General features: G+C 37.7%; 1 protein-coding gene across 4 annotated transcripts in view; it reads left to right on the top strand.

Moving 5' to 3' along the window:
* The window catches only part of LOC134756094 (uncharacterized), a 219,183-nt gene that overhangs the window by 162,871 nt on the left and 30,725 nt on the right, over positions 1–25,587 (top strand). For all 4 annotated transcript variants that reach the window (XM_063692901.1, XM_063692902.1, XM_063692903.1 and 1 more), the window contains 7 exons: positions 25–248; positions 770–937; positions 1,822–1,976; positions 6,168–6,323; positions 7,670–7,927; positions 8,292–8,422; positions 9,067–9,208. In XM_063692901.1, the coding sequence (XP_063548971.1) occupies positions 25–248; positions 770–937; positions 1,822–1,976; positions 6,168–6,323; positions 7,670–7,927; positions 8,292–8,422; positions 9,067–9,208 (1,234 nt within the window). The remainder of the gene's footprint in view (positions 1–24; positions 249–769; positions 938–1,821; positions 1,977–6,167; positions 6,324–7,669; positions 7,928–8,291; positions 8,423–9,066; positions 9,209–25,587) is intronic.

Here is a 25,587-nt window from a genome sequence, read left to right on the forward strand (position 1 = left end):
CTCACAACTAACATGATTTTCCAGGCATACACCAGCTCCCTCAAAACAATTCTACTTTGGCATGATAGAGAGCAAACAGTTCGAGGTCCAAGACCACCTGAAGGACTTCCCCGGCCTCGGCAGCCCCATCATCGAGGAGATCAGCAACTTCCACGCCATCGAGCAGAAGCTGCTGGGCTACCATGCCGAGGATGCGGAGTTTGAGGAGTTCAATGCCAAGCTGAAGGAGGACTGTAAGGTTAAGAACTGTGAGTATCTTTTTTTTATGATATAAGAGGCAAAGGAGCAGACGAGATATTTCCACATTAGTACAATCTGGGGCTCTTCAAAGCAAGAGTTAATATAATAGGTATCACATAGGTAAGCGTGCTCCACCGTAGACCGCATCATCACTTACCATCAGGTGGGATCGTGGTCAAACGCCTGCCTATACATCATTTAAAAAAGACGGATCGCCTGATGGTAAACGATTACCGTCGCCCATGGACACTCGCAACAACAGAGGGGTTATAAGGACAAACTCGGAAAGCATTAAAAGTGTCTTTGTCTCACTAAAAGTGGCTTGTAGGTATAAGGTAAGCATCATATTAACAAATTTTAAATGTGTTGTATTTTTCTTTCTGTTTCACACCATAATATATCACCATTTTAGGAAGGATACCCTTTCAATATCAGCTTGGGAGAAATCCTTTGAACACGATGAGCAAAACGCTTGATACTTTTACAAACGTGTTAACACTCGTAATTTACCTCCTTCATCTTTTTCCAGTGTCTTCAGAATCCGCGCTTTCCTCTGACGCGTCAGACTCGGACGGCTCTCTGGGCATAGCGCTGCGCCTGCGTCCCACGTTGCCTAAGAAACAACGCGCGGTGCCGCGATTCTCGCCCGCGGCAGCGTGGAGGCAGCTGGCGACGTTGGACGCCCATCTAGCATCGGGTAAGTTTAAGGCCTGAGTGGACGCTCGAGTTGAGCGTGCAGCGGGGCGCGGCGTGCGGCGTGCATGTTAAACAAATGGAAACGTATAGGAGCGGCCTTAGTGCACGCTGCTCAAATCACTTGTGAGCCCGACGCCACGCTGCACGCCCCGCCGAACGCTCCGCTTTGAGCGTCCACTCAGGCCTTATAGTTACTGCTGGCCCATGTTGTGGTGTCGGAATATGTGCTCTCTTCAGTGCCGTATGGAGGTATCTGGATGGTTCTGGTCATGTATTTTCTCACATGTATTAGTCGATGGCGACACCTTTTCTTAGTGGTCTCCACTTATCTTATAACATTAGCATATTATACACGGTGGCTCAAAAAATAATTGAATTCCCGTTGCCATGGAGGTTTTGGGATTATACTGAGCAACTTTGACTATGGAACCAACCCCGAAATCGTGAATAAAAATTTGACTGTTTCATACATTTTGGCTGGTCCATTTTCTATGGGAGGGTAATTTTTTTTTTCGCGATTTTGTGGTTGATCCCATAGTATAAGTTGATCAGTATAATTCCAAAACCTCCCTGACAACGGGAATGCACTTATTTATTTGCCACTCTGTATATTCACTGCTGAAAAACTGAAGTAAAGAAATGAGGGAATTCATTCCATAGCCGTAGTGTATTAACAACTTATTTTTCCCTTCCAAATATGTATTCATTGTTCATCATACATTTAAAGGACCCAACTAAATATTAATAAGGATTTAATTGTTATTACTTGTTGTATATACTAATATAGAGTAAGGCATTGTTACTAACAACATTTTTATGGGCTCCAGGCCTGAAATAAACGAATATTTAATTTAATTTAATTAATAATGTATTTTTGTTCAACAGAAACCCAACAACTAGCCGTGGAGACGAAAGTGTCAGCCGACATAACAGCCGAGTCCTCACCACGATCAGACCAGTCGGCCGACAAGTCGGGCGACTCCGGCATATCAGGAGACCACGCGCACAGCGATCAGCGGATCGAGTCGCCTTCAAGACATGTAAGCTCAACTACTTTTGTTTTTGAATACCACGTCGGTGGCCAACAAGCATACCGCCTGATGGGAAACAGTCACTGTAGCCTATGGACGCCTGCAACTCCAGGGGTGTTACATGCGCATTGCCGACCCTCTTTTTAGGGTTCCGTACCCAAAGGGTAAAAACAGGACCCTATTACTAAGACTCCGCTATCCGTCTGTCTGTCTGTCACCAGGCTGTATCTCATGAACTGTGATAGCTAGACAGTTTTTCACAGATGATGTATTTCTGTTGCCGCTATAACAAAAAATACTAAAAAGTACGGAACCCTCGGTGCGCGAGTCCGACTCACACTTGGCCGGATTTTTTTTCTTTGAAGAACCCCATACTGTGTGTGGAGCCCCTCGTTAAAACCTCGGCAGGGAGCTTTCCACAGCCGAAGCGTACGCGGAAGGAAATTCCTCTTAAACCGCACAGTACGCGAAGATACTATGTATATTATGATATTGATGATATTATCAGCCTCAGTCAATGGTTGACGTTGTACAATTAATAATAATATAAATACAATACGCGTACAATTAATATCACGTTTGTACAGTCAAGGGCATAAATATATATACATTCCCAAAGTTTCAAACATAATAATGTGTACGCTCTTACACCTTAGACTATAAAGTCGTGTTCACATATTTTTGAGCCATTTGTCAGGTTCGATATTTTTGGCTTCGACTGTATGGGAAGACAGCAAATTTAATACGACACAGTACGTAGGTACGTAATTATGTACGTATAGAGATCAAAGCCTTAGACGCAATCAGAATTTAAATTGAGTGTGCACTGAGTGAGTCTTAGGTGTAAAATTCTTCTGCTTTAGATACCTAAATATGTCTTTCTAATAATTGTGCAATCGCGAGTACTAGACTTTACTAATAAATAAAAATTATTTAATTCAGACCAAAAAATCCATATTTTATTAGTAATACTTAAACTGCCTTTTACAATATTAGCCCATATAATAACTTACTGTACTGATAACACAAACTTATGAATAACTTTATGTACTGGTAACACAAACAACGTTATCTTTATGTTACATAACGGTAGCATCATAGTGATTCCATTGTAAACATCCAATTATGCAATCATTTAGTTAACGCCCCATTTAATAACATGACACTGCCCCGATGATCCAGTGTATTTCCAACTGCAACGACAAGCAGTCATGTCGCAAAAGGTAGCTGTCGTTACCGGCTCCAACAAGGGCATAGGATTAGCCATCGTCAAGGCCCTCTGCAAGCGCTTCGATGGAATAGTCTACCTGACTTCCAGGGACGAAGGCAGAGGGAAGGCAGCCGTAGCAGAACTCAACAAACTCGGACTTAAACCAGCTTATCACCAACTAGATGTCATCGATAGAAAAAGTATAGAAAGATTCAGAGACCACATCAAGAAGAATCATAGAGGTATAGATGTTTTAATCAACAACGCAGCCATCGCTAACAGTGTCGCACTGTATAATAACTATGAGGAATGTAAATATATTGTCGAAATCACTTATAAGAGCTTGCTGACCATTCAAGAGTTACTGTTCCCGCTTATAAGGAATAATGGAAGAATTGTCAACATTTCCAGCGATTGTGGGCATTTATCTAACATTAGAAATAAATACTGGATTGACAGACTATCGAAGAAAGATCTCACGGTTGCGGATATCAACGAATTCGTCGATTGGTTCTTAGAAGCTGTGAAGAATGATAACTTCAACTATGATGACATTGCTGACGGTGGAACTGTAGGTGCATACAGAGTTGCAAAAGTTGGTGTTAGTGCATTAACCATGTTGCAGCAGAAAGAATTGGAACACCGCAATATTTCGGTTAATTCTATGCATCCTGGATTGGTTAGAACTGATATGACGGTTGGCGCAGGGTTCTACAATACCGATGAGGCGGCAGTGACACCTGTGTATTTAGCCCTGGATGCCCCCCAAACTCTGAAAGGGGCATACATGTGGTATGACAGGAAGGTGCTAGATTGGTACGACTATAAGGCGGATTGGTTCTTTAAAACGAGCACTTTGAAACAATACAAAGGGTTAAAGGGTTAGGTGATGAACTGACGGTAATTTCGATAAAGTTACTAGCACATTAAATAGCCAGTGTAGGACCACCATAACAAGTAGGTACAGTCACAATCAGATATATCGGAGCTGCCAAGGTGCTCAAAAATGTCTGAACACGCACTCTAATGTCTTGACAATATAGGCGTTCAGATATTTGTGAGCACCATGGCTGCTCTGATATATCTGATGGCGACTGTACAATTCAATTAGGCTCGTCAATAATGAAGGTTAATAAATGGACTCTAGTTGTAGTACAGTCGCCATCAGATACATCGGAGCGGCCAAGGTGCTCACAAATATCTGAACACGCCTCTATTGTCAAGGCGTTAGAGTGCGTGTTCAGATATTTTTGAGCACCTTGGCCGCTCCGATATATCTGATGGCGACTGTATATATAGGACTACTTGAATGTATAGCTTCCTGAGTTTGCGGTAGGTATTTACAATCATAGCATAAGGCAGCTAACCTATTTGTAGTACCTATTTGTTTTTATAAGAATTGTTTTGATTTGTGGCAATAAAGTGTATCATGTTGATAAGCATTTTTCTTATTCTAGATATTAAGAGCGCTCTGACTGTATTCTACAGGTTCGGATTCAGACTATACCAGCATTACTGCTACAGTGTTGCAGCGCGATATTACTGCCAACTGCATTGCTGACGCAAATGTCAAAATCGGTGGTGCTGTCCGGATGTTTGACATTAGCGACAGTAATTTTACGCTGCAATATTCCTGCAGTAATACTGGTGTAGTCTTTTTAGGTTATATATAGGTTCCGTAGTCAACTAGGAACCCTTATAGTTTCGCCATGTCCGTCTATCTGTCTGTCCGCGGCTTTGCTCCGTTATCGTAAGTGCAAAAATTTTTTTACAATGCATGTGCTAGAAAAGTGCGTTTCCTACGGAGCCATATCATGCGGAAAATACAACTTTTCCGCACTAGTGCTTTTTGTTTTCAATTTTTTTTTACAGTACATATGGTGCTACTTTCTCGCACTAGTGCGGAAAAGAGCACTTTTCGTGCATATGTCGAACGTTTAAAGGGCCGTATGTACTGTAAAACGTTGTACGATACACGTGCGAATAGGTAATTCGCAACTCGTGTCGATTTAAAACACTCCTTTTAATAATTAAACTTATTTTCCATGATATGTTTTTTTATTTACTCGCACAATGCATAGTAAAACATTGTATGATACACGTGCGTAAAGATGATTTCCGCACTTGTTGCATAAATAGCTATTTTAGTGTAGGTACCTCCCATACAAAATGGTTGTTTTTCGCTGTAACCTAATAGTGTGCCGTATCGTTGGATAGGTCTTTCAACACGAATAGAGGCAACCACCAACCTGCAACAACCATTTCATAAATTGAATATTTTCGAAAATAATCGCACCGAAAGAAAAAAACCGGCCAAGTGCGAGTCGAACTCGCGCACCGAGGGTTTCGTACTTTTTAGTATTTGTTGTTATAGCGGCAACAGAAATACATCATCTGTGAAAATTTCAACTGTATAGCTATTACGGTTCATGAGATACAGCCTGGTGACAGATAGACGGACAGCGAAGTCTTAGTAATAGGGTCTCCTTTGGGTACGGAACCTTAAAAATATGTGTCCTCCCCCCCTTTTGAACCATAGGTCCAAAAAATATTTAAAAAAATCTTAAAACAATAGCTTAATAAATACTTTCAATGATAACTATAGCGAACCATGATCGGTCCAGCCGATTCTGAGTTATTGCAAAAAGTCTTCTCTTCATTGTAAAAAGAAGTACAAAGCGCTGCGGAGGTACCTACTCCCTTATACTTGTCATGTACGTGATACATACTAATAGCCCCCGTTTAGCCTCTTCTAACAGAATGGTAACTAAACCCAACACTGAGCATGGCCCGACATGCTCTTGGCCGATTTTTTTGATAAAACTAACTAAAATAACAATTAAAAAACAATTATATCCGCGATTACGGGCACGGCCTCTGAACCTGAAAAGATCCTGAACTCATGGCGCCTTAAATCGTGTTATTTAAATTAAATAGTCTCGGTTTCTTTTGAGTCTTAGAGACAATCAAAACGCAAATTGTTCGCACAGGTCCCTGAAACAACACCAACCTGGACCCCGCAACAGGACCTCGGCGACAGCAGCTCGGACGGCGTCAGCGGAGCGCCCGCGCCGCGGGGCTCCGGCCTGGCCACCTACAGCCCGGGCGCGCAGCCCTTCAGCCTGAGCCTGCCGCGCGACGACAAGGTAGTGGGGTGGCGGGGTGGAGTACGCGGGGGTAGGGGAGGTGGGGACTTTGGTTGAACGAGGTACTTATATTTTAAATAGGTATATTTTATTTAAAAAAAAATATCAGGGTAAGTTTACCCCAGAACTAAAGTAGCCTGGATTTGCGGTAGAATAAACTGTCTCTATTGACCATACGGGCGATTATTTCAGTTATGCAGATTATGCACCCTTTGTCTTTCAAGCGAGGGTGTGTATGAGTTTTGCTGAATGCCTTTCGGTTTTAAAATTCCATTTCTCGTCTATCTACCTACCCGGTTTTCCCGAGGGGCTACAGTATGGGGTGCTACAAAAAACTTGTGTACAGGTTTTTAAATGGTCGGCAACGCGCATGTAATATCTCTGGTGTTGAAGTCGTCCATAGGCTACGGTGACTGCTTACCGTCAGGCGGGCCGTATGCTTGTTTGCCACCGACGTGGCATGAAAAAAATTCCACTGTAGATACTACCTGAAAATCAATATCATAATTAAAAAGTGTTATATCGAAAAACTAGCCATTACAACGCTAGAATTGAATTCGCAATCGGAACTAAGTAGTATCTCAATGAAATGAAGTGATACGTTCAACCCAAGTTACCAACTCTATGACAACAATTTTTTTCTAAATTTTGACTAACATTGTAAACTAACAAACTAATATTTGGCCTCAATTACCCTAAACTCTCGCGTACTCGCTGAGGAGGAGTAAAGGCAATCAGTTATCACTACTAACTCTTTATCATCATACTAACCAAAGTAACTAACTTTAGAAACTTTAATACTCATTGATATATGTTTTCATTTCAAAGCATTCTCTGTAGTCATCTAAAGCTCACGCTTATCTTACTAAAATTCTATAATACTCAGGGTGATGATTCATCATCATTCATTAATGAATTGAAGGAAAATCTAAAAGTATAAGTAAGAGATACAGAAATTTGTTGCTCGCAAAAGCGATCAGCCTCAGAGTGTCTATCGGAAAATATATAAAATAATAACCTTTTTATTTCAATTTTCATTACATCCATTGGCTACGTATCTCCAAATAACAAATTTCATATTTTCTCGCATTGCATTTGGATGAAACACCGGGTGCTCTTGTAATTATATTTTTGGATCTTACTCGTATACTAAAATATGAAATAAATTATTTCCTTGACCGATTAAATGCTATTACTTCTTCTTTATTGACTTTCATATCTTGACCTCACATTTCTTAAAGTATTCCAATCGAACCTTTATTCCTCATCAGCTCATCATTATCATTAAGAACTACTTCATTCCCGCATAGTTTAAAGGCATGTCGTGCTTCTACGAATGTTTCCAGGGCAAACAGCTCCAACAAGGCTTCAATAGCCTCCAAAAACTGCGGAAATCTGTCTCAGGGGCTTTAGGAGCCGCTTTGGGGTCCAGAAGGTTCGATTTGGAACACGAACCGATGTTACAAGAGCCTGAACAGAACTGGTTTCTGACGAAGTCCGCGCCGAATTCGTTGAGCAATCCACTGCTGTTGCAGCCACCTGCGAGAGCGAAGGTTGCTGAAGATAATATTAAGGAGGAGAATTCTACGCCGCCTTCGGAAAAGGTAAGTTTATCAGTGTTTTTACGGACTCCGTTTGATATTATATTCCATAGATTTTGCATCTTCTCTCTTTAAAGTGCTCTTGACCGTGCCTGTTGTGTCAAACTCGCCTGTTGTTATACAATTTGATTCATAAAAGTAAATATTAGTCAATTTCCTTGCTTAAGACTCCATGATTCTCCATACTGGAAGACAAAACAACATATTTTTCCTTTCTCGTTGAGAAAATACCTATCTATATTAATAATATCATTATCAACTTTTTGCCTATATCCATCTCACTTGAAGTCGTGGTAGCTTAGACTTTTTCTTTCATACCTTTCTGTCGCCTGTCATATCATATCGTCTTCTTTCTATTTTTCACCAGGAGGAATCCATACCCTGGCGGCCGGGCATAAACTACCTCTCCTGGGGCGGACATGTCATGTACCTGCCCCCCGCCCCCTCAGCACCGTCGCAGCCTCTGTCCATGCTCGGCCCTATTGATAGACCTGTCAGGTAACAACTCTATATTTCTTTATCATTATTTTAACTGAAGGGGAAATTTTAAAAATAATTGCCTCGGGCGAGACACAAACCCTCGACTCCAACTTTTTGGCCCGAAAGCATAGATTCTTAGCCTCTAGTGCCTTATAACCGTAGCCAATTTCAATTTTGGAATTTTTCACTTGCTCAGGTCACAGATTATATAATAGTTCTTCTCAGGTCTCGCACAACTCGCACAAGGAACAAACATAAACCTTTATCTCTAGCATATAAATTAGCTTCAGTCCGTCAAAGCTAAGGTTGTCTGGAAGAGATCACTTTTTCGCGATAAGACCGCCTGTTGTTACCTAGTCTTAAGCTTGTATTCCGCTTTCTGTGTATTTTTTTTTACTTTATGGTGTACAATAAAGAATATTTACTTACTTACTAACTTTGCACCGACAAAGTACAATAGCACCACTATACGCGCCACATTTTTATACGAATTTTACCTTTATCGTGACGTGTTTAGACTCCGTCACTTGTTAAAGTTGCTTTTAGTTGTTAGTCAGTGCAAATTCTAGCACGATTGCTCTATTATCTCTCGCTCAATGGGCTACCCGTATCTTTCTAATGGATGTGTAGCTTCGAGATATGACCTGATAGCCTTGTTTTAGGAGTAAATCCAGCGGTTCGCTCGAGGTGGCAGCGCGAGCGGCGCGCGCGGCGGCGTTAGCGAGCGAGATGCGCGAACGTGAGCGCTCAGCATCTCCAGAAATCGCACGCGCATTGCCAGCACGAGTGCAGCCACAGCCCGAGGTTAGTGCATTATTATACTCAAGGTCTACAATACGCCGATGAAAAGGAGCTGGAGCACATGGAACCCAGTCATTAGTAAGTGTAAGCGAAACCAAATATCGAAAGTTGAAAAATCGAATATTGTGAGTGTTGTGTGTCGACCCGGTAACATCCCTAGTGCGCAAAACGTTCAAGTTAATAAACAAGACCAAGTGCGGGTAGTTCGAAAAACTCGCGCGCCTAGAAGATGTTGATGTCAACTTTAGCCAGTCTTCTCCGAGACCACGGGGACAACGCCGTCCTCGAAACGTCGGAGGTGAATTTAATACTTATTTTACGCGATTAAGTCCCGTCGTTGTAAATAATAATGAGCTGGAGATGTTCTAACCATTCTACTGCCAGTACTGCCTGCATGTCACAAGGACACCTTTCAAAACACATCAATTTTGTCCTGAAGAAATCGTATCGGCCATGTCTGCGACACTGTACCTCTGTGTGATTGGTCTGATTGGTGGTTCTGTGATTTTATTCTAAACAATAAAGTTGTGGCAAGATTAATCCTTTTACCAGTTTAATTACATCTGTTGACTTAGTTGACTGGTATGTAATATGTAGAGTATCTAATATAGCAGTAACAGCAAAAGTGTTACTTACTGCAGTTATGGTTAGAAATAGTTTTATAACATTTAAAACTTTCGCGGTTTGAACACATATTAAATCACATTTAGAAACGGGTCTATCGCGAATTTATTTTGTTACCTTTATTTACCGACGTTTCGACACAGGTTTCACTGGTCGTGGTCGCGGCTAACTGACGTCCCAGCAAAATAGTTTTGAATAGTTGTGTAGAAATAGTTTTGTCAAATCCTACGGTATAAGTAATAATTAATGCGTTTTCGTATTTTGTGTCCGATTTCAATGCGTTTTTATATTTTCAGTAATAAATACAAATTCTGTAAACAATATAGCAGTATTAACATAAACTAAACGTGTAGAACTGATTGAATTATCAACTTCGCAATTAGCACTAAATAATGATCATGTCTCATTGCCACAAAAGCTCATAATGGCGTCGCTCAGTTAGGTAACCATCTTTTATGTTACGTTTGTGTTACATTGCCTCACGCGTCTTGATCAGTTGATGTAGGTTAGAGTTTGTGGTGTATGTACACCCCCTTTGCGTTTCAATAATTAAGACATCACAGAGTTATTGTTTTAAGTCACGCAATATCGATCAATCTGTGAAAGAAGACGTTATGTTTGACAAGTGTAATCGCGTCTTCATAAAATATGAGTTAGATACGTTCTGATTCTGATCTTGTGATTGACAACCTAGTTACCGCATAAATCGGTACGTAAGTACATTATGTATTGTGTTTATGTTTGAAAAGTTTCGCACTACTTTTTTTTACTGTATATTTTGTTTGGTTCATTCATAAATTTTGTAACAAAAGTTGAGAGTCCTGCACTTTAGATATTTCGACATGATAAACGTGAAACATTCCATATTTTTGTATAGGAAAATTCTAAATTTGATCCATAATAAAAGTTTCCTTTGTTTCCTGTGAATTTTTTCCGAAATTTCCAAGAATTTTACTTTTTTAAAGTTTCCACAACTTGCACATCAGAGGCCCTAGCCAAGATGCCAATTGTTTGCGCTGTAGCGAATGAAACGGTAATTTCTCTCTATCACTATTCCATATACTCATTTTACTAGTAAGTAAGTACTCTTCCATATTAGTGCGACTGAGAGACATTAGCGTATAGTTCGCTACTGCGTAAACGATTGACACTCCTAATCTGCACTAATACGCTAAAAGCAGTTAAGATTTAGAAATTTACACGCAATCACACACTCCACTGTACACTAAGTGCCAGTTGCAGCATCCGCACTTGACAGACTGATCAACGTCACCCGACGCGCCGCCGCGCGGACATACAATAAAATTTAGCGAACTCTTTAACGATGACAAACAGTTTAGTGCAACCGACCCTAAGTATGTCCAAATTTATGCAACAATAATTCATAATTTTTATGTTTAGTTGAGACGGAACTGCAACACACAATACCTTAATTAATTGCCAAAAAACCTTAATTGCGGAACAGATTACCTGAAGCTCAACGACAGTGTTCCCACGACACTACATAATACCAGCTACATTATGTAGCCTTCCGTGTGGGTTTTGTGCTTAACAGTATTTTAACTTAGCTTCAAGTGACGGAATGGTGGCCGCTTTTGGATGAAAGAAGCCCCTGGCGTCCGTTGCTGGCTCGTTAGGTGGACGACATCCGGAAGATTGCGGGTCACTTCTGGATGAGATTAGCTCAGGACCGGGACAAGTGGCGTACTGGAAGAGAGGCCTATGCTCAGCAGTAGGCGATAAAGGGCTGATATGATGATGATTATTATTATTATTATAAATAGTTATATAGGTACCGAGCGCGTTGGGGGGTCTGCCATCTTATGACCTGAATCATAAACATAAACATGTATAAGTACATTGCCAAAGCAAGTGCTGCCATCTACCGTTCTCGTGCGTATTCTTGTGCGTAGTAGATTCTGCCATCTTGTGGGCTACATCGGATAATTTTTCCACTTTTAAATTTATTCTAAGTGAAATCATAACTGTCGAAATAAAATTCTTTTACGTCGTAGTAGGAATCTTTAGTCATGGTTTTTGCATTGCTCTATACAACACAATTGAGGTTTAAAGTATTGGAATCCACGATTCTGGACCACTACACACGTTATAAAAGGTCAAATTAGATTAGGTACCGCTCACCATGTGGTGAGCCAATTTATTTGGGTATGTACCCAATCACATCACAGTTTTATCGTTGTTGTTCGTAGTAGGTAGGTACAGTCAAGGGCATAAATACACGGTGGCTAAAAAATAAGTGCATTCCCTTTGCCAGGGAGGTTTTGGGATTATACTAAGCAACTTTTACTATGGGACCAACCCCGAAATCGCGAAAAAAAATGTGGCTATTTCATACATTTTGGCTGGTCCAGTTTCTATGGGAGAGTAAAATTTTTTTTCGCGATTTCGTGGTTGATCCCATAGTAAAAGTTACTCAGTATAATCCCAAAATCTTCCTGGCAACAGGAATGCTCTTATTTTTAAGCCACCCTGTATATATACATTCCCAAAGTTTCAAAAATAGTCGGATCGATATTTTTGCCTTCGACTGTACTAGTAACATGTCTTTATACTGATTTAAACTTTCACGATTATTACTCATTATTATGTCTTCTATAAGACCACGGGGACAACGCCGTACCTCGAAACGTCGGAGGTAAATTTAAAACTTATTTTACGCGATTGAGTCCCGTCGTTGTGAATAATAATAACATGTCTTTGTACTGCAAGTAATGTTTGTATTGTAGTTTAATGAGTATTTTGAAGTTACACTATTGGACCAGCGCGTCCTTGGTTGACGGAAGCTATTTGACACTGAGGATTGAAGCTTATTTTCTGACAGTGAAATATTATGCGATCCTTTTTTGGTTTACATTAAGACGTTTTTTGCGTCGTTTGTAATTGTAACGTATCGTACAAAAGACTTCAACGACATATAATATAAAATGTAACATTTTCCTATTTCGTTTCAATAGGAACAGAATCGCTTTAAAAAAAAAAACTTTATGGACCTAATTTAAAACGAAACTTGGATATAAAAAAACTTTTTTTTATGTGTTATTTTCTTACTTAAAATTAAAAAAATTACTCATAGACACCTCAACGTTTGAGCACCTTGGTGGCTTGCGATATACTGTGCAATGGCAAATTAAATAAAACAATAAATGAATATGTATATACTTCAAAATATTTAGATCAGTACGGTTTCACTCACTATTGTTTTTAATCGCTCTTGGCGACAAGTTTCGGATTCGTCGGGAATCCTTCCTCAGGCACGAGTGTCCGCGGCGGTTGTACTCCGTGCATTCCGAAACATGTCGCCAAAAGCGATTAAAAATAATAGTGAGTGTAACCGTACTGATCTAAATATTTTGAAATATGTCTCACGATAGTTTAATTTCGATGTATATACTTGGTACATAATGTTGACTTCTTATGCTTATATGCATAAGATAAGGGATATATTTTATAGGTATAATCACACGACACAATTATAGCCATAACACAGGTACTTACACTATTGCTTTCTCTCTCGATCTATAGTAGTCAGATAATCAAACAATTAATACAACAATACATTAATAAGGAAACAAACGAAGACATTCACATGCATAAGCGAGATAGCATCGTATTATGCAAATATGCAACGCGGACGCAAAGCTAGGATCTTAGTGAACCATACATATTCACATATCATCATAACAACTCTGTCATAAACATCTTAAATTCAACCCTTTGCTATGACAATAAGATTCCGATTCGAATGTACGTGAAAATTCCGATACGGTTTTTCGAATATTCGCTACACAATCATAAAAGTCAATGACAAAAGGGTTTAAGTCCTCTGTAACTCATGTTTCAAATTGGACCTTCCAACATATATGAATAAGGTTCATATCGGAATAAACGTGTAAATGAAGTACAAAGAGTATGTTTGTATTCTTGGCAGGACGTTATCCGATTTTGACGAGACGCCAAAAGACCGGATCCTGTATTAAGTAATTGTTTATGCGTTGTGTGTGTTGTTGTTTATTTATAATCTGTTGATGGGAAAATTGAAGGTCTGTTTTTGTGTATGTTTCCATTTCGGTTTAGGTTTAGGCATAAAGACTTAGAGGATATAACCAAACGGAGTAGCCATCAACAGGCGTTACCCTCTGTCGAAAATAGGCGGCCAATGGTCATACACAATGTATGGACTGACGTTTATCTGACATGGTTATTTTTATGTGTCGCATACATTCGACGTGCCCCTACCCCGCAAAAATTGGCAGACTGTTTTGTACAGTAAATTACAGACAAGGCGTCTCCGTTTGGTTATATCCTCTAAACATAAAGATCATGTTTCGATCGAAAGTTCGGTTTCGCCCAAAAACTGCCAAACTTTTGGGCCGCGCCGAAATTGTATTTTCGGTAGCGTCCCGCCGAAGTTTCTGATTCGGCCGAAGGTTCGATTTCGGTCGAAAGTAGAGCAAAACTGAACCTTCGGTTTCGATAAAAAAATCTACTTCGATCGGACACTAGTTTTAGCCGCCATTTGTATTTTTTTGTATTTAGCGCAATTAAGTAAAAATAAATAAATAAACATTTTAAAAGGTACTATAAGCTTAACAAAATACACTGATACTTTATTATACCAAAACCATCGAAAACTTTATTTAATATGATAAAATATAATTTTCTATTTTAAAAAAAAAAAAAACATTTATTGTCGCAGTAAGTATACAAAAAAAACAGTAATAAACAGTAGTAGGTATAAGCTTAAATTACAGCAGAAATTACAGTAGGAACTAACTATATATACATATATGACATTTAGAATTATAATTAACAATATTATAAATGCTGCGTGCGACAATAGGCTCGGGACTCAGCTTGTGCCGCGAGTCTGGCGACTGCACAGCGCTGTTTTTCAGCCCGCACCTATCTCTTTGCTTTTTAAGAAGGATAAAACTTAATAGCTAGCTATAGGGGGAATACATGCCTTCATAGCCTGCATTAACATTCAGAAAGATGCTCACTTATATTTAGTTACAATTTTTATTATACGTCCAGCAATTGGGCCCCAAGCGGTTCAAAAGTAGCACAAAGAATTGATTTTAATTTAACATAAGAAATCTTTAATTGAGTCAAACTTTTAGCATATCAAGGGGAATACATACATATATATTAGGATCCCCCAGGAAAAACGGAAAAATGGTCAGATATAGACATATAGGTACATCATTTAATGGTAATAAGGTATTAAGGTATGTGTACCTAAGTAGGTAATATCAAATTTAATAATAAATCTCAAAGTCGTTTTTTATGAATGAATTTATGTAACAATCCAAACAATAAGGTAAGGTTAAAAGTAGAAAAGGAATGGATTAACTATTTATAGCTATGCTATCATTCACTCTATTAGCCATTCTGATCAAGTGTGATCGGATTTTGACGTGTCGCCAAGATACACGACCAACAAGCACCGAGTTATGCGTAAGAATTATGGATGGTATAGAAAGGATGCCAATCTCTTATGGCAGAATTGTTGCAAAAGTGACCGCTTTCAGCTTTAAATAATATTTCCTAATCTCTCCGGTGGCGCTAGTTAGGCTCTGGGACATGAGTATAACATGAACCAACAAATAACCCGACCAAATTACATAGGTTATTATTACGCTTCCACCGAATACGCGATGCTAAAATTTAATTTTAGCATTTGGGATATAAAAACGAGGCTTAATTGAAAAACCTTCAAATGACGTGTACAAAGTGATTCTTTGTTCTTGATTACGCTTTTTATCTCTGTTATAAGGCCGAATGCTGCGTAACGAATTTAGTATCATTGCACTAATTGATGACTAGAAAATCGGCGTTACTAATATTGCTAGTTATACAGTGTTAACGTTTGAAGCTAAGATGGTCATTTTTAGGGTTCCGTACCCAAAGGGTTAAAACGGGACCCTATTACTAAGACTCCGCTGTCCGTCTGTCTGATCGTCTGTCTGTCCGTCTGTCCGTCTGTCTGTCCGTCTGTTTGTCCGGCTGTCTGTCCGTCTGTCTGTCTGTCCATCTGTCTGTCAACAGGTTGTATCTCAAGAACCGTGATAGCTATAGAAAGTTGAAATTTTCACAAATGTATTTCTATTGCCGCCATAACAACAAATACTAAAAAGTACGGAACCCTCGGTGGGCGAGTCCGACTCGCACTTGTTCGGTTTTTTAACCGACTTCAAGATTTCAAAAGGGGGAGGTTATCAATTCGGTTGTATGTTTTTTTTTTTAATGTTTGTTACTCCATAACTCCGTCATTTCTGGACCGATTTTGAAAATTCTTATTTTGATTATAAGTATATACATACAGATTGGTCTGGATGAGGAATTGAGGGAACTCCTCAAATGTTAAAGGCATACATATAGTGATTTTAGTATTTTCATCAACAAATCAAGCATTTACATTTAAAAAAGTGACATTTGATTTGATGAAGTGGAACTGCTGATGATGATCAGAACGGAACTCTTCAATGACGCATAGTTCACGTTTGGCGATTTGTCCTCTTCGTTATGATTGGTAAGCAAGTTAGGTTTTCAAGACACATTTTTGTCAAGCTCGAGTTCTGATGATGGGATCCATGAGGAATCGAGGGAACTCCTCAAATGTGAAAGGCATACATATAGTGATTTTCATAGTTCACGTTTGGCGATTTATTCTCTTCGTTATGGACCCAGACCCAAACTTGGACCTGGACTTTTTTTTGAACTGCGATCCTCACAGAACCGAACTGCTATCAGAAAAGTGGGTTAGGTAAGGTTAGAACTGTGACCCTTACAGAAACGAAATGCTATCAGAACATTGGGTTAGGTTAGGTTAGAACTATGACCCTTACAGAAACGAAATGCTACTAGAAACGTGGGTGGTTTTACCTCATTTTAGTTAGGCAAAAGATGCTGTCTTTTTCATTTCATTGTCTGGAGTGCACCATCAACAATAAGTAACCTTTCAACGGCATCCCCCCGGTTTTTTTTTCTTAAAAATTATTTATGATTAAATCCTACTAATATTAAGTCACACGAACTTAACTATCGCCATACGATCGAAATTACGCTCTTATTTTAAAACGACATTCTGTATTAAAATACAAAATACAAATATAAATGCGTTTATTTCATTACTTTTTTACAATACAGTTGTATTAACATGAATAAGTATATCTATGACTGCTTTTACATACAAAACTTCTACGCGCTCTATTATCGTTATATAGGTAACAATTTATTTTAGCAACTAAAACTACGTTAATATTTACCTATGCCAAATTTCATGTAACGTAAGCATTTCGTTTATTTTGGCTGATAGGTTCGTGTGTCTTAATTTTTTGGTTTCTAAGGCATATGATACACCCAATAATAGGTACCATAGGCACATACTAAATGAAGTGCCCTGAATAGGTACTTCAAAATGTCAAAGCAAACTCATTACCCATAAAACAATTCCATAACATTCCTTATTCAGTTTCACAATACGTCCAACAGGCGCATGATGGACGCGGTTATCGATGCGATAGAGCAGTCCTCATTTTTTAAGGGGATTATTATTATTCAGAGCCCACTGTGTCCCACTTCTGGCCAAAGGCCTCCCCCCTCTTTTTCCACTCGTCTCTGTTTAGGGCTATATCTGGCTAGCCTCTCAAAAAGGAGTCCAAGTTATTCCGCCATCGCCGACGAGGTCTGCCGGATCCCCGGTTAGACTCGTGGGGCTCCCACTCCGTGGTTAACTTGGCCCACAAGTCGTCCGGCATTCGGGAGACATGACCAGCCCAGTCCCATTTCAACTTAGGGGATATATTTTAAAAAAACTTGAGCTTTTTTTATGTACACTGATGCATGCGAATGAAGTGAAAGTCGTGCGTGAAATGTGCGCCAATCGCCGTCGTATCAAAACCAAAACAAATTGTTCAATTAGAATCGGAATCCTGTTATTTGACTGGTTATTTTCGGAGAAATGTTTTATAATCACAACTAAAATACTTTAGTTGCTAAACATTTTGACATAAAAATATGAGTCCTATACCGGTCATTTCCACCTTTCCTCTAACCCGGGGTTAACCGGTTAAACCTGGAGTTACCATAGTTACAAGTACAATTTGATACCAGGTTAACGGTTTAACCGCTTATTCCCGAGTTAGTGGGATGATGCAAGTGGGCCTATTATGTAGGGTAGGGTAGGAAATAGTGGCTCGGAGCCACTGTTCGAGCTGAAAAAGGGTCTTTACGTATCTTTTTATTAAAAATCGCTTTTAATTTTTTTTTAACTATTACTTATGAACTATTATTTAAAAAAACTATTATTAAAAAAAAAGAATGTAAATAGTAAGTAAGGTAGTAATGTTCCTACATGCTATAATTGTTACATATTTGCCGTAGGTAACTTATTTTTCAAGTGTTTGTCAACATAAAGACACTTCAAGATTGTTTACCCTTTTTCTAAAGTTAAAAAAACTAAGTCTACCATCATACGCATCATGTGTGGTATTTTCTATAAAAAGGGACCTTATTGTCGATGACGCTTACGCCATTATTAACGATGCTCCGATACAAATACAATGCCGCACGACGCTGTTCGGCGTAAGCGCCATCGACAATAAGATCCCTTTTTATAGAAAATGCCTCATATATCAGTTAGCCATGTAAGTGGACAATGACGTTCGTCCTTCGCATACTAATCGATCAATGGTCCGCTAAATAGGCACGATTCGAAATGGTCGCGAATTGCGACAAAGAGTCATTAAGTCATTGTCAAGGTGAATCTCGAAAAAAGTGATGGGAAATACCTACGCGTACTGAGAACCTACCGTTTCTGAGCTACTTAATACGTTAACAAAGAATTTTTAGCAATATTTTTCTTATTTACACTTAAAAAAATCATAAATTACTCAATAATCCATTAAGGCGGTTCCCTGAGCCAGAAGGAGAAAAATGTCCTTATATGATCATGTTTTTCTAAGAGGCGTTGATATTCGTAGACGTGGAAAAAGACGTGGAAACAATATATGTATGTAGTTCTTGATATTATTTTTAACAACATAGCTTCCGGTACACGAATTATGACACTTCGCTCGATACATTTAATTCCCAAAGTAACCTCTTTTAATCCTACTTTACTCGGTTATTTATTATGTGATACTATAAACAAAAAAAGAAGAAAAAACAATCTTAACTTAAATAGTAGTTTCATAGCTTTCGATATTGTAACGTTTTTAAAATAAAAAATAAAAATCGACAAAATTCGATCAAAATTTACACTTGGCGCGCATGATCTTTCCCGTTCTTTCTTGCGAAATGTGACAGTGGCAAACCGATGGAACGGCCTTATTAAGTTAAAGCAGGGGGGTGTCACTGCGCAGTATAGGTATATTTGGCCGGCGCACCGCCCGGGCAGGTGTATGGCAGTGGGCTGCCGCTCGCGCAAAATTGAAAATACGCAATGGCTTCGAAACCTAAATCGCGATCTAATCTGTATAAAAGATAATGTTCTGTTTACGGATGTCTGAATAAACGGAAGAACAAGGAAGCAGAAAAAACATTTTTTTTTAAATTCCGGACTACATTGACCGACATATTTTCAAAGTAAAGTAAATTACTTATTCTTCTGTAGCATACCTACTTCCGTGAGAATCAGACATACTATCTCCGGCTAAAAAATTTATGTTTACGTTTGTAATTCCTACATATTTATCTTAAAAATAATAAATCTGTAGGTATAGGTACAAAAACTTGTCAAGTGACAACCCCGTGCCGACACTCGCAGCTCGGTCATAAAACTGCGGCGCGCAAAGAAGATTCACGGTTCGTGCGCGGTTATAAGTTTCAATTTTGCTTGCAGGCGGCGAGTGTAGGTATAATTTTGTACCTAAATCTGGCTTTTGTGAAGGAGTGAATTTTCTGTACGGTAGTACTATTAGTTATTCTGTGGTTAAAGTAGGAATGTCCCGAATGTCAGCTTCCCTATTCGTTATACTACCATAGCAAACATTTAAATGTTATTATTTATATTACTAAATCATCATAATTTATGCTAAAGCAAGTCATTATTAAATATTGAATCTAAAAGCCATTAATAAGATAATGATACACCATCGATTGGTCCATGACTCCATGTAAACAATGACTGTTTAGTGTTTACCCGCACGTTTGTGCATAAATTTATCGACATGACATCAACTGACAGGCCAATTCGAACGTACAGTGATATCAGAATGACATTTAACTGATATCATTCAGTTATCGTGTATTTCGCTCGTAATTCTACATGTATTGGCGCGGGCGTGACGCACGACTAACTAACATCATTCAAATTTCATTCTGATGTCAGTGTACGTTCGAATCGGCCTATAGTATAGTTACGTGGTGCCACAAAAACATGCGACATACATTTTCCTTAAGATGTGCTACCTTATTACGTAAGCGATCGCTATGAGACGTCAGTACTATGGAAATGTGACAAAGCAAATGTTTAAAAATAAATTAAAATGCATAGATGTTATGTTATCATCAAAACAAAATATTAAACAGTATATAGTCGCCCCGGCGCAGGTTAACTTTGACATTTATTTTTCAAATTTCTAAGTCGGTTTTGGTGGTTGCCTCTCTGTTATTTTTTGAAAATTTGAATGCGTTAATGAATCTTAATCAAATAAGTTCATTTTAAAATAAAATAAAATCTATAAAACCTCAAAATGCATAAAGAAATAGTAAAAATGTAATTACTATGCAATAAAATAACAAAGTTTCATAACCTAATGAGGCTTACCATACAATTTTTTCCTATTTTTAATTTGTACCTTGTTGTTTACCTACAAGTATACCCACGGAGTAGGATGGAGATGGCAAGTGGGCGTTCCCGTCTATCCGACAGTTAGTAGCGACCGACTCACTTTATGCACAGACTATGCTCAGTTGTTGTGTAAACTTCATGCTCGAATGACATTCACGTCGTACGTACGCTCGTCTAACAAAAATTGATAATTAAATTTAAAATGCCGTATTGTGCAGTATTAAGCTGCAGAAATCACAGCGGTTTAAAAAATCTTTCACGTGGAGGTATTTCCTATCACCGGTGGTTATTTATTTAAATATAATCCGATAAATACGAAAAATCTGTTTCTTTTGCATTATTTACGAATGTTCGTTAAGTAAATCTATATTTTAACAGTTAGAACTTAGAGTTCACAATCCTTTGTCACTATTCTTTACGTTTATCTGGAATATTCGCTATCCTAAATGTCAAATAACTTCGCTACTCAGATGCTGCGCAATGTAGATATTTATATCGATAAAGTTAAAGTTACGATATTTCAAGTTTGATGTTTGGTAGTTCGGTAATAAATTATTATTTTAGACACGTTTCTAATTATTATTTGGGATAATCAATGTCTTAGTAAATATGGCAGCTCTTGTCATCAAGCACTAAGTTAAGTCGGGGTCATTTCATGGCAACCTTTCAAACCTTCGTATTCCTTTACATACGTTTTTGTTTTTTACACCCATCATATTTTCATCGTTAATATAATTAGACTAGGTACTTAATGCACTTATGCGTACAATGCATGCAATGTGCCATGAATAAACGTTTTATATTCTCTATTTCTTTATTATTAATTATTGTAGGTTACCACAAGATGCCGATATTAAAAATAAATGGATCAATGCTACTGGGCCAGAAAATTAGTTTCCGCAAAAATATAGCACCATTTGCTAGGAGCATTTCTTAGAGAAAGATTTCTGGGGATAAAATTGCCATACATCTCATCTAGCGTCCACACGCCTAAAACTTAGTTACTAATTTAGTAATTATTAGTGACATTCGGGCTCACTAAATTAATAAAAAGTGTTCCGTACCACGCAAACTAGCGTCAAATATTGGAATTTTGCCGCCCCCCTTCCTGATTTGATAGGTCACAATCTTACAATCAAATCAAGTGGGATCGATGAGCCAGTTTCATGTATGCTTTCACACCATACAATTAATTTGACAATTTAATCAGGTTGTCCCGTCTAGATTGGCCTTAAATGCTGCTACAAGTAAATATATTGTTAAAGACGAATACTTACCTATGTAAGTAATTGCAGATTTGTGATCACAAAATAACAGCAATACCGAGTTAATAGACCTTTAAAGAACTATGATTTTATCTGTTTGACTTTAAGATATATTTAATGTTCACATTAACAACCTAGTTGGTCAATTAATAAGAAACAAATTTCTAGTTAGATATTTGTTGTACTGTACTACATATTATTTTTCATACAATCACGATTATCACTACCTATATTATAATCATAAATAAAGTATCATCTAAATGTGTTAAAACATACGGTAATGAAATATCAATACCTAACTGAACACACAAATATCGATAAAATACTCCGATTACACTGTCCCCTCCCTATATCGTCGAATGGAAAGAAGTTCCAACGGTTAGCTACTCGCAGGCGTGTAGAGGTCTCGAAAAAACCAGTGTAACGTGACCGTGAGATCCGTAACAAACCATGCGTAATTAGACCTTACTTATACTGGTTTTTTAGCCTTTTTTTCGCCTGTAATAAGTGTGATTTTAAAATTATATAAAATAACGCCATCTGGTGTTGAGTAGTTGTATTAGGTGAACGTTGAGCGAGCTTTTGTGAGATGAATGAGATAATGAAAGAGTCGTATGTCATATAGCTTTGACATTATATTTTAAACCGTCACTCATGTAGCCTACAGTTGATATTCGTTCGAGAAATGTCCACCGGTAATAACTTTTTGGTATGGAAAGTTGCTACGAATCAGAGCAATTTTGTAAGTGTGTGACGTATTTTAACGTGGCTATGAATGTGTGAGTTTAGCGACACTGGTTTTCATACTAAACAGGAGTCATTTCACATCCACTAGTTTATTAATTCGTGAGTATACCTCTAGGTATAGAAAGCAATGAAAAATAAGAAATGCTACTTTATTTTGTTTCCAAGGTTCCAATTAGATTGAAACGGTGTATCCATTGTAATGCACATTAGGCTTTACGAGGAAAAAAAACTCGATACCAATGGCGATAGCGATAGCCACACGGAACACGCTACTGGTGGGGAGCCGCATCGTCTGCGCGCGCGCATCCCACGTGTCGCACACCTGTCGTGCGCGCACTGCGGCTTACCAGTCTCTATCTCTAGTGTTCTTTTTTCAAACGCGTGCTTTACTTGACTAGCACTGTTTTTTGACCGCGGTTTTGAAGGCGACATATTAGCCAGTATTTGGTAAGCGAAGTGACTATTTTACTAATTGTTTTTTTAAAGAAATTTTAACATTTGTGTTTACGTTTTTATTGATTAGATTTTTTTTTTTTATAATTTATAATTTTAGTAAATATTCAAACTAGCTTTGCACGTTTTTTTTGTTACCTTTGATATGTTTAATGTGTTTACGAATTTATAATGATACTAAACATTACCTATATTTAATAAATACCTATGGCTAGTATATTTAGGTAAGTGATTATTGTATACTTACGTATTGTAAAATACTTTACAGTACATATGGTGCTAATTTACCGCCCTAGTGCGGTAACTAGCACTGTACGTGCATATCTCGAAAATTTTAAGGGCCATTATGTACTGTAAAACGTACAATACACGTGCGAAAAGATAATTAGCAACTCGTGTCAATTTAAAACACTCCCTTCGTTCGTGTTTTAATTTATCGCCACTCGTTGCTAATTTCCTACTTTTCGCACTTGTATCGTAATGTACTAAATATTTTATTCGAATACGGTAGGTAATCTTTACGTTTTCTAGATTGGAAATGAGTGATGTTTACGTCAGTTGTTTTCTTTATTTTTATCATAGAGTAACTTATACTAGAGCGGTACTGTCATAGTAAATTTTGTAACCACAGTAAATTCACTGCCATCTTTCGACACACTTTAAAACTAAAAATGATGATTTGTAAAAATACGATAAAATGTATTTAAATATGGATAAATGATTTTTTTATTTGCATTAATTATTTTTATGATTTTGACCCATGTTCTTTCACTGATATACGTTAAAATTGTTAAATAACAAACGAAACAATCAACGCCATCTATACGACAGTAGGCCAAAGCTAGTAGCGCCCTCTGATCGAGAATCAAATTTTCTTGATTTTCGAGGCACTTTTTTTTCTTAGACTGTATCCATCTATTACGGAGTTATATCTATTTTTGTTTTTATGTTGTTGCTAATATCAAAGCTACTTTTACGACAATAATCTTGTTTTTTAAGTTTTGTATTTTTACGAATCAATAATGATACCATAATAATTATTAATTATTACATTACAGTTTTATCGTACAGATTTTCTTTAGGTGTGCTGATTTAATAAACAACTAAATTTTGTACTAACAAATTATAATTCAACAAATTATCTTTATATAAGAAAAACTAATCTTTATATCAAAAAACTAATCTTTATATGCAATTATATTAAAGACCTTGAAATTAAAGTACTTTTGCCAAGTTTAAAGGCCAAGTTAGCAATAAAATTGCAATAAATTAATTATAAATGCGTAAGTAACTTCTCAGTTTTATCTAACTTTATAATACAACATAAATATTAACTAACGTCTGCGTACAATCCGAAAAATGTAAAGGGGCCCACTGACTATCAGTCCGCCGGACGATATAGGCCTGTCAGTTGTTCCATAGAGTAACTTATACTAGAGCGGTACTGTCATAGTAAATTTTGTAACGCCAGTAAATTCACTGCCATCTGTCGACACACTTTAAAACTAAAAATAAATATTTATAAAAATACGATAAAATGTATTTAAATATGGGTAAATGATTTTTTTATTTGCATTAATTATTTTTATATGATTTTGACCCATGTTCTTTCACTGGTATGCGTTAAAATTATAAATAACAAACGAAATAGTCAACGCCCTCTATACGAGTGTAGGCCAAAACTAGTGGCGCCATCTGATCGAAAATCAAATTTTCGTGATTTTCGAGGCAAGTTTTTTCCTTAGACTGTATCCATCTATTACGGAGTTATATCTATCTTTGGTTGTTCGGAACTGTCAAATTTTTGTTCTAACTGACAGGCTGATATCGTCCGGCGAACTGATAGTCAGTGGGCCCCTTAAGACAAGAGTTCGTGACTTGATAATCTTGGGAGATACATATCTAATAGACCATTGGGCATTTTTCATGGCATTTTCCATACAAACAACCTAATATAAACATAACTTCTTCTACAGTCGCTATCTGATATAATATATCGGAGCGGCCAAGGTGCTCACAAATATCTGAACACGCCTCTATTGTCAAGGCGCTAGGTGCGAGTTCAGATATTTTTGAGCACCTCGGCCGCTCCGATATATATGATGGCGACTGTACAGTCTGGATTGAATCTATCAATCTTCATATATCTCTATAATTACAAATAGGTACAATTAAACATAAATCTTATACCTGTACAATAATTTGCGTTCAAAAGTTATAATGTTATTAGAGAAATACTGCTATTATACGCATATTGCTACTATGAATTGTTTTGAAAATACTTATTGCATTTTTAAGAAATGTTTACAATGTTATGTTTGTGACTGCTGTGTACGTGTACTTACTTCTGTAGATACAATTGTTCTGTAAACGATCAGAATATAAGTATATGTATAGTGTATGCACCATATAATTATTGTCGGTATTATAGTGTTTATCTTTTGCGTCACTTTGATAATTTCTATTCATCATCATGT

Source organism: Cydia strobilella, chromosome 3, assembly GCF_947568885.1.
Source record: "Cydia strobilella chromosome 3, ilCydStro3.1, whole genome shotgun sequence".
Classification (NCBI taxonomy): domain Eukaryota; kingdom Metazoa; phylum Arthropoda; class Insecta; order Lepidoptera; family Tortricidae; genus Cydia; species Cydia strobilella.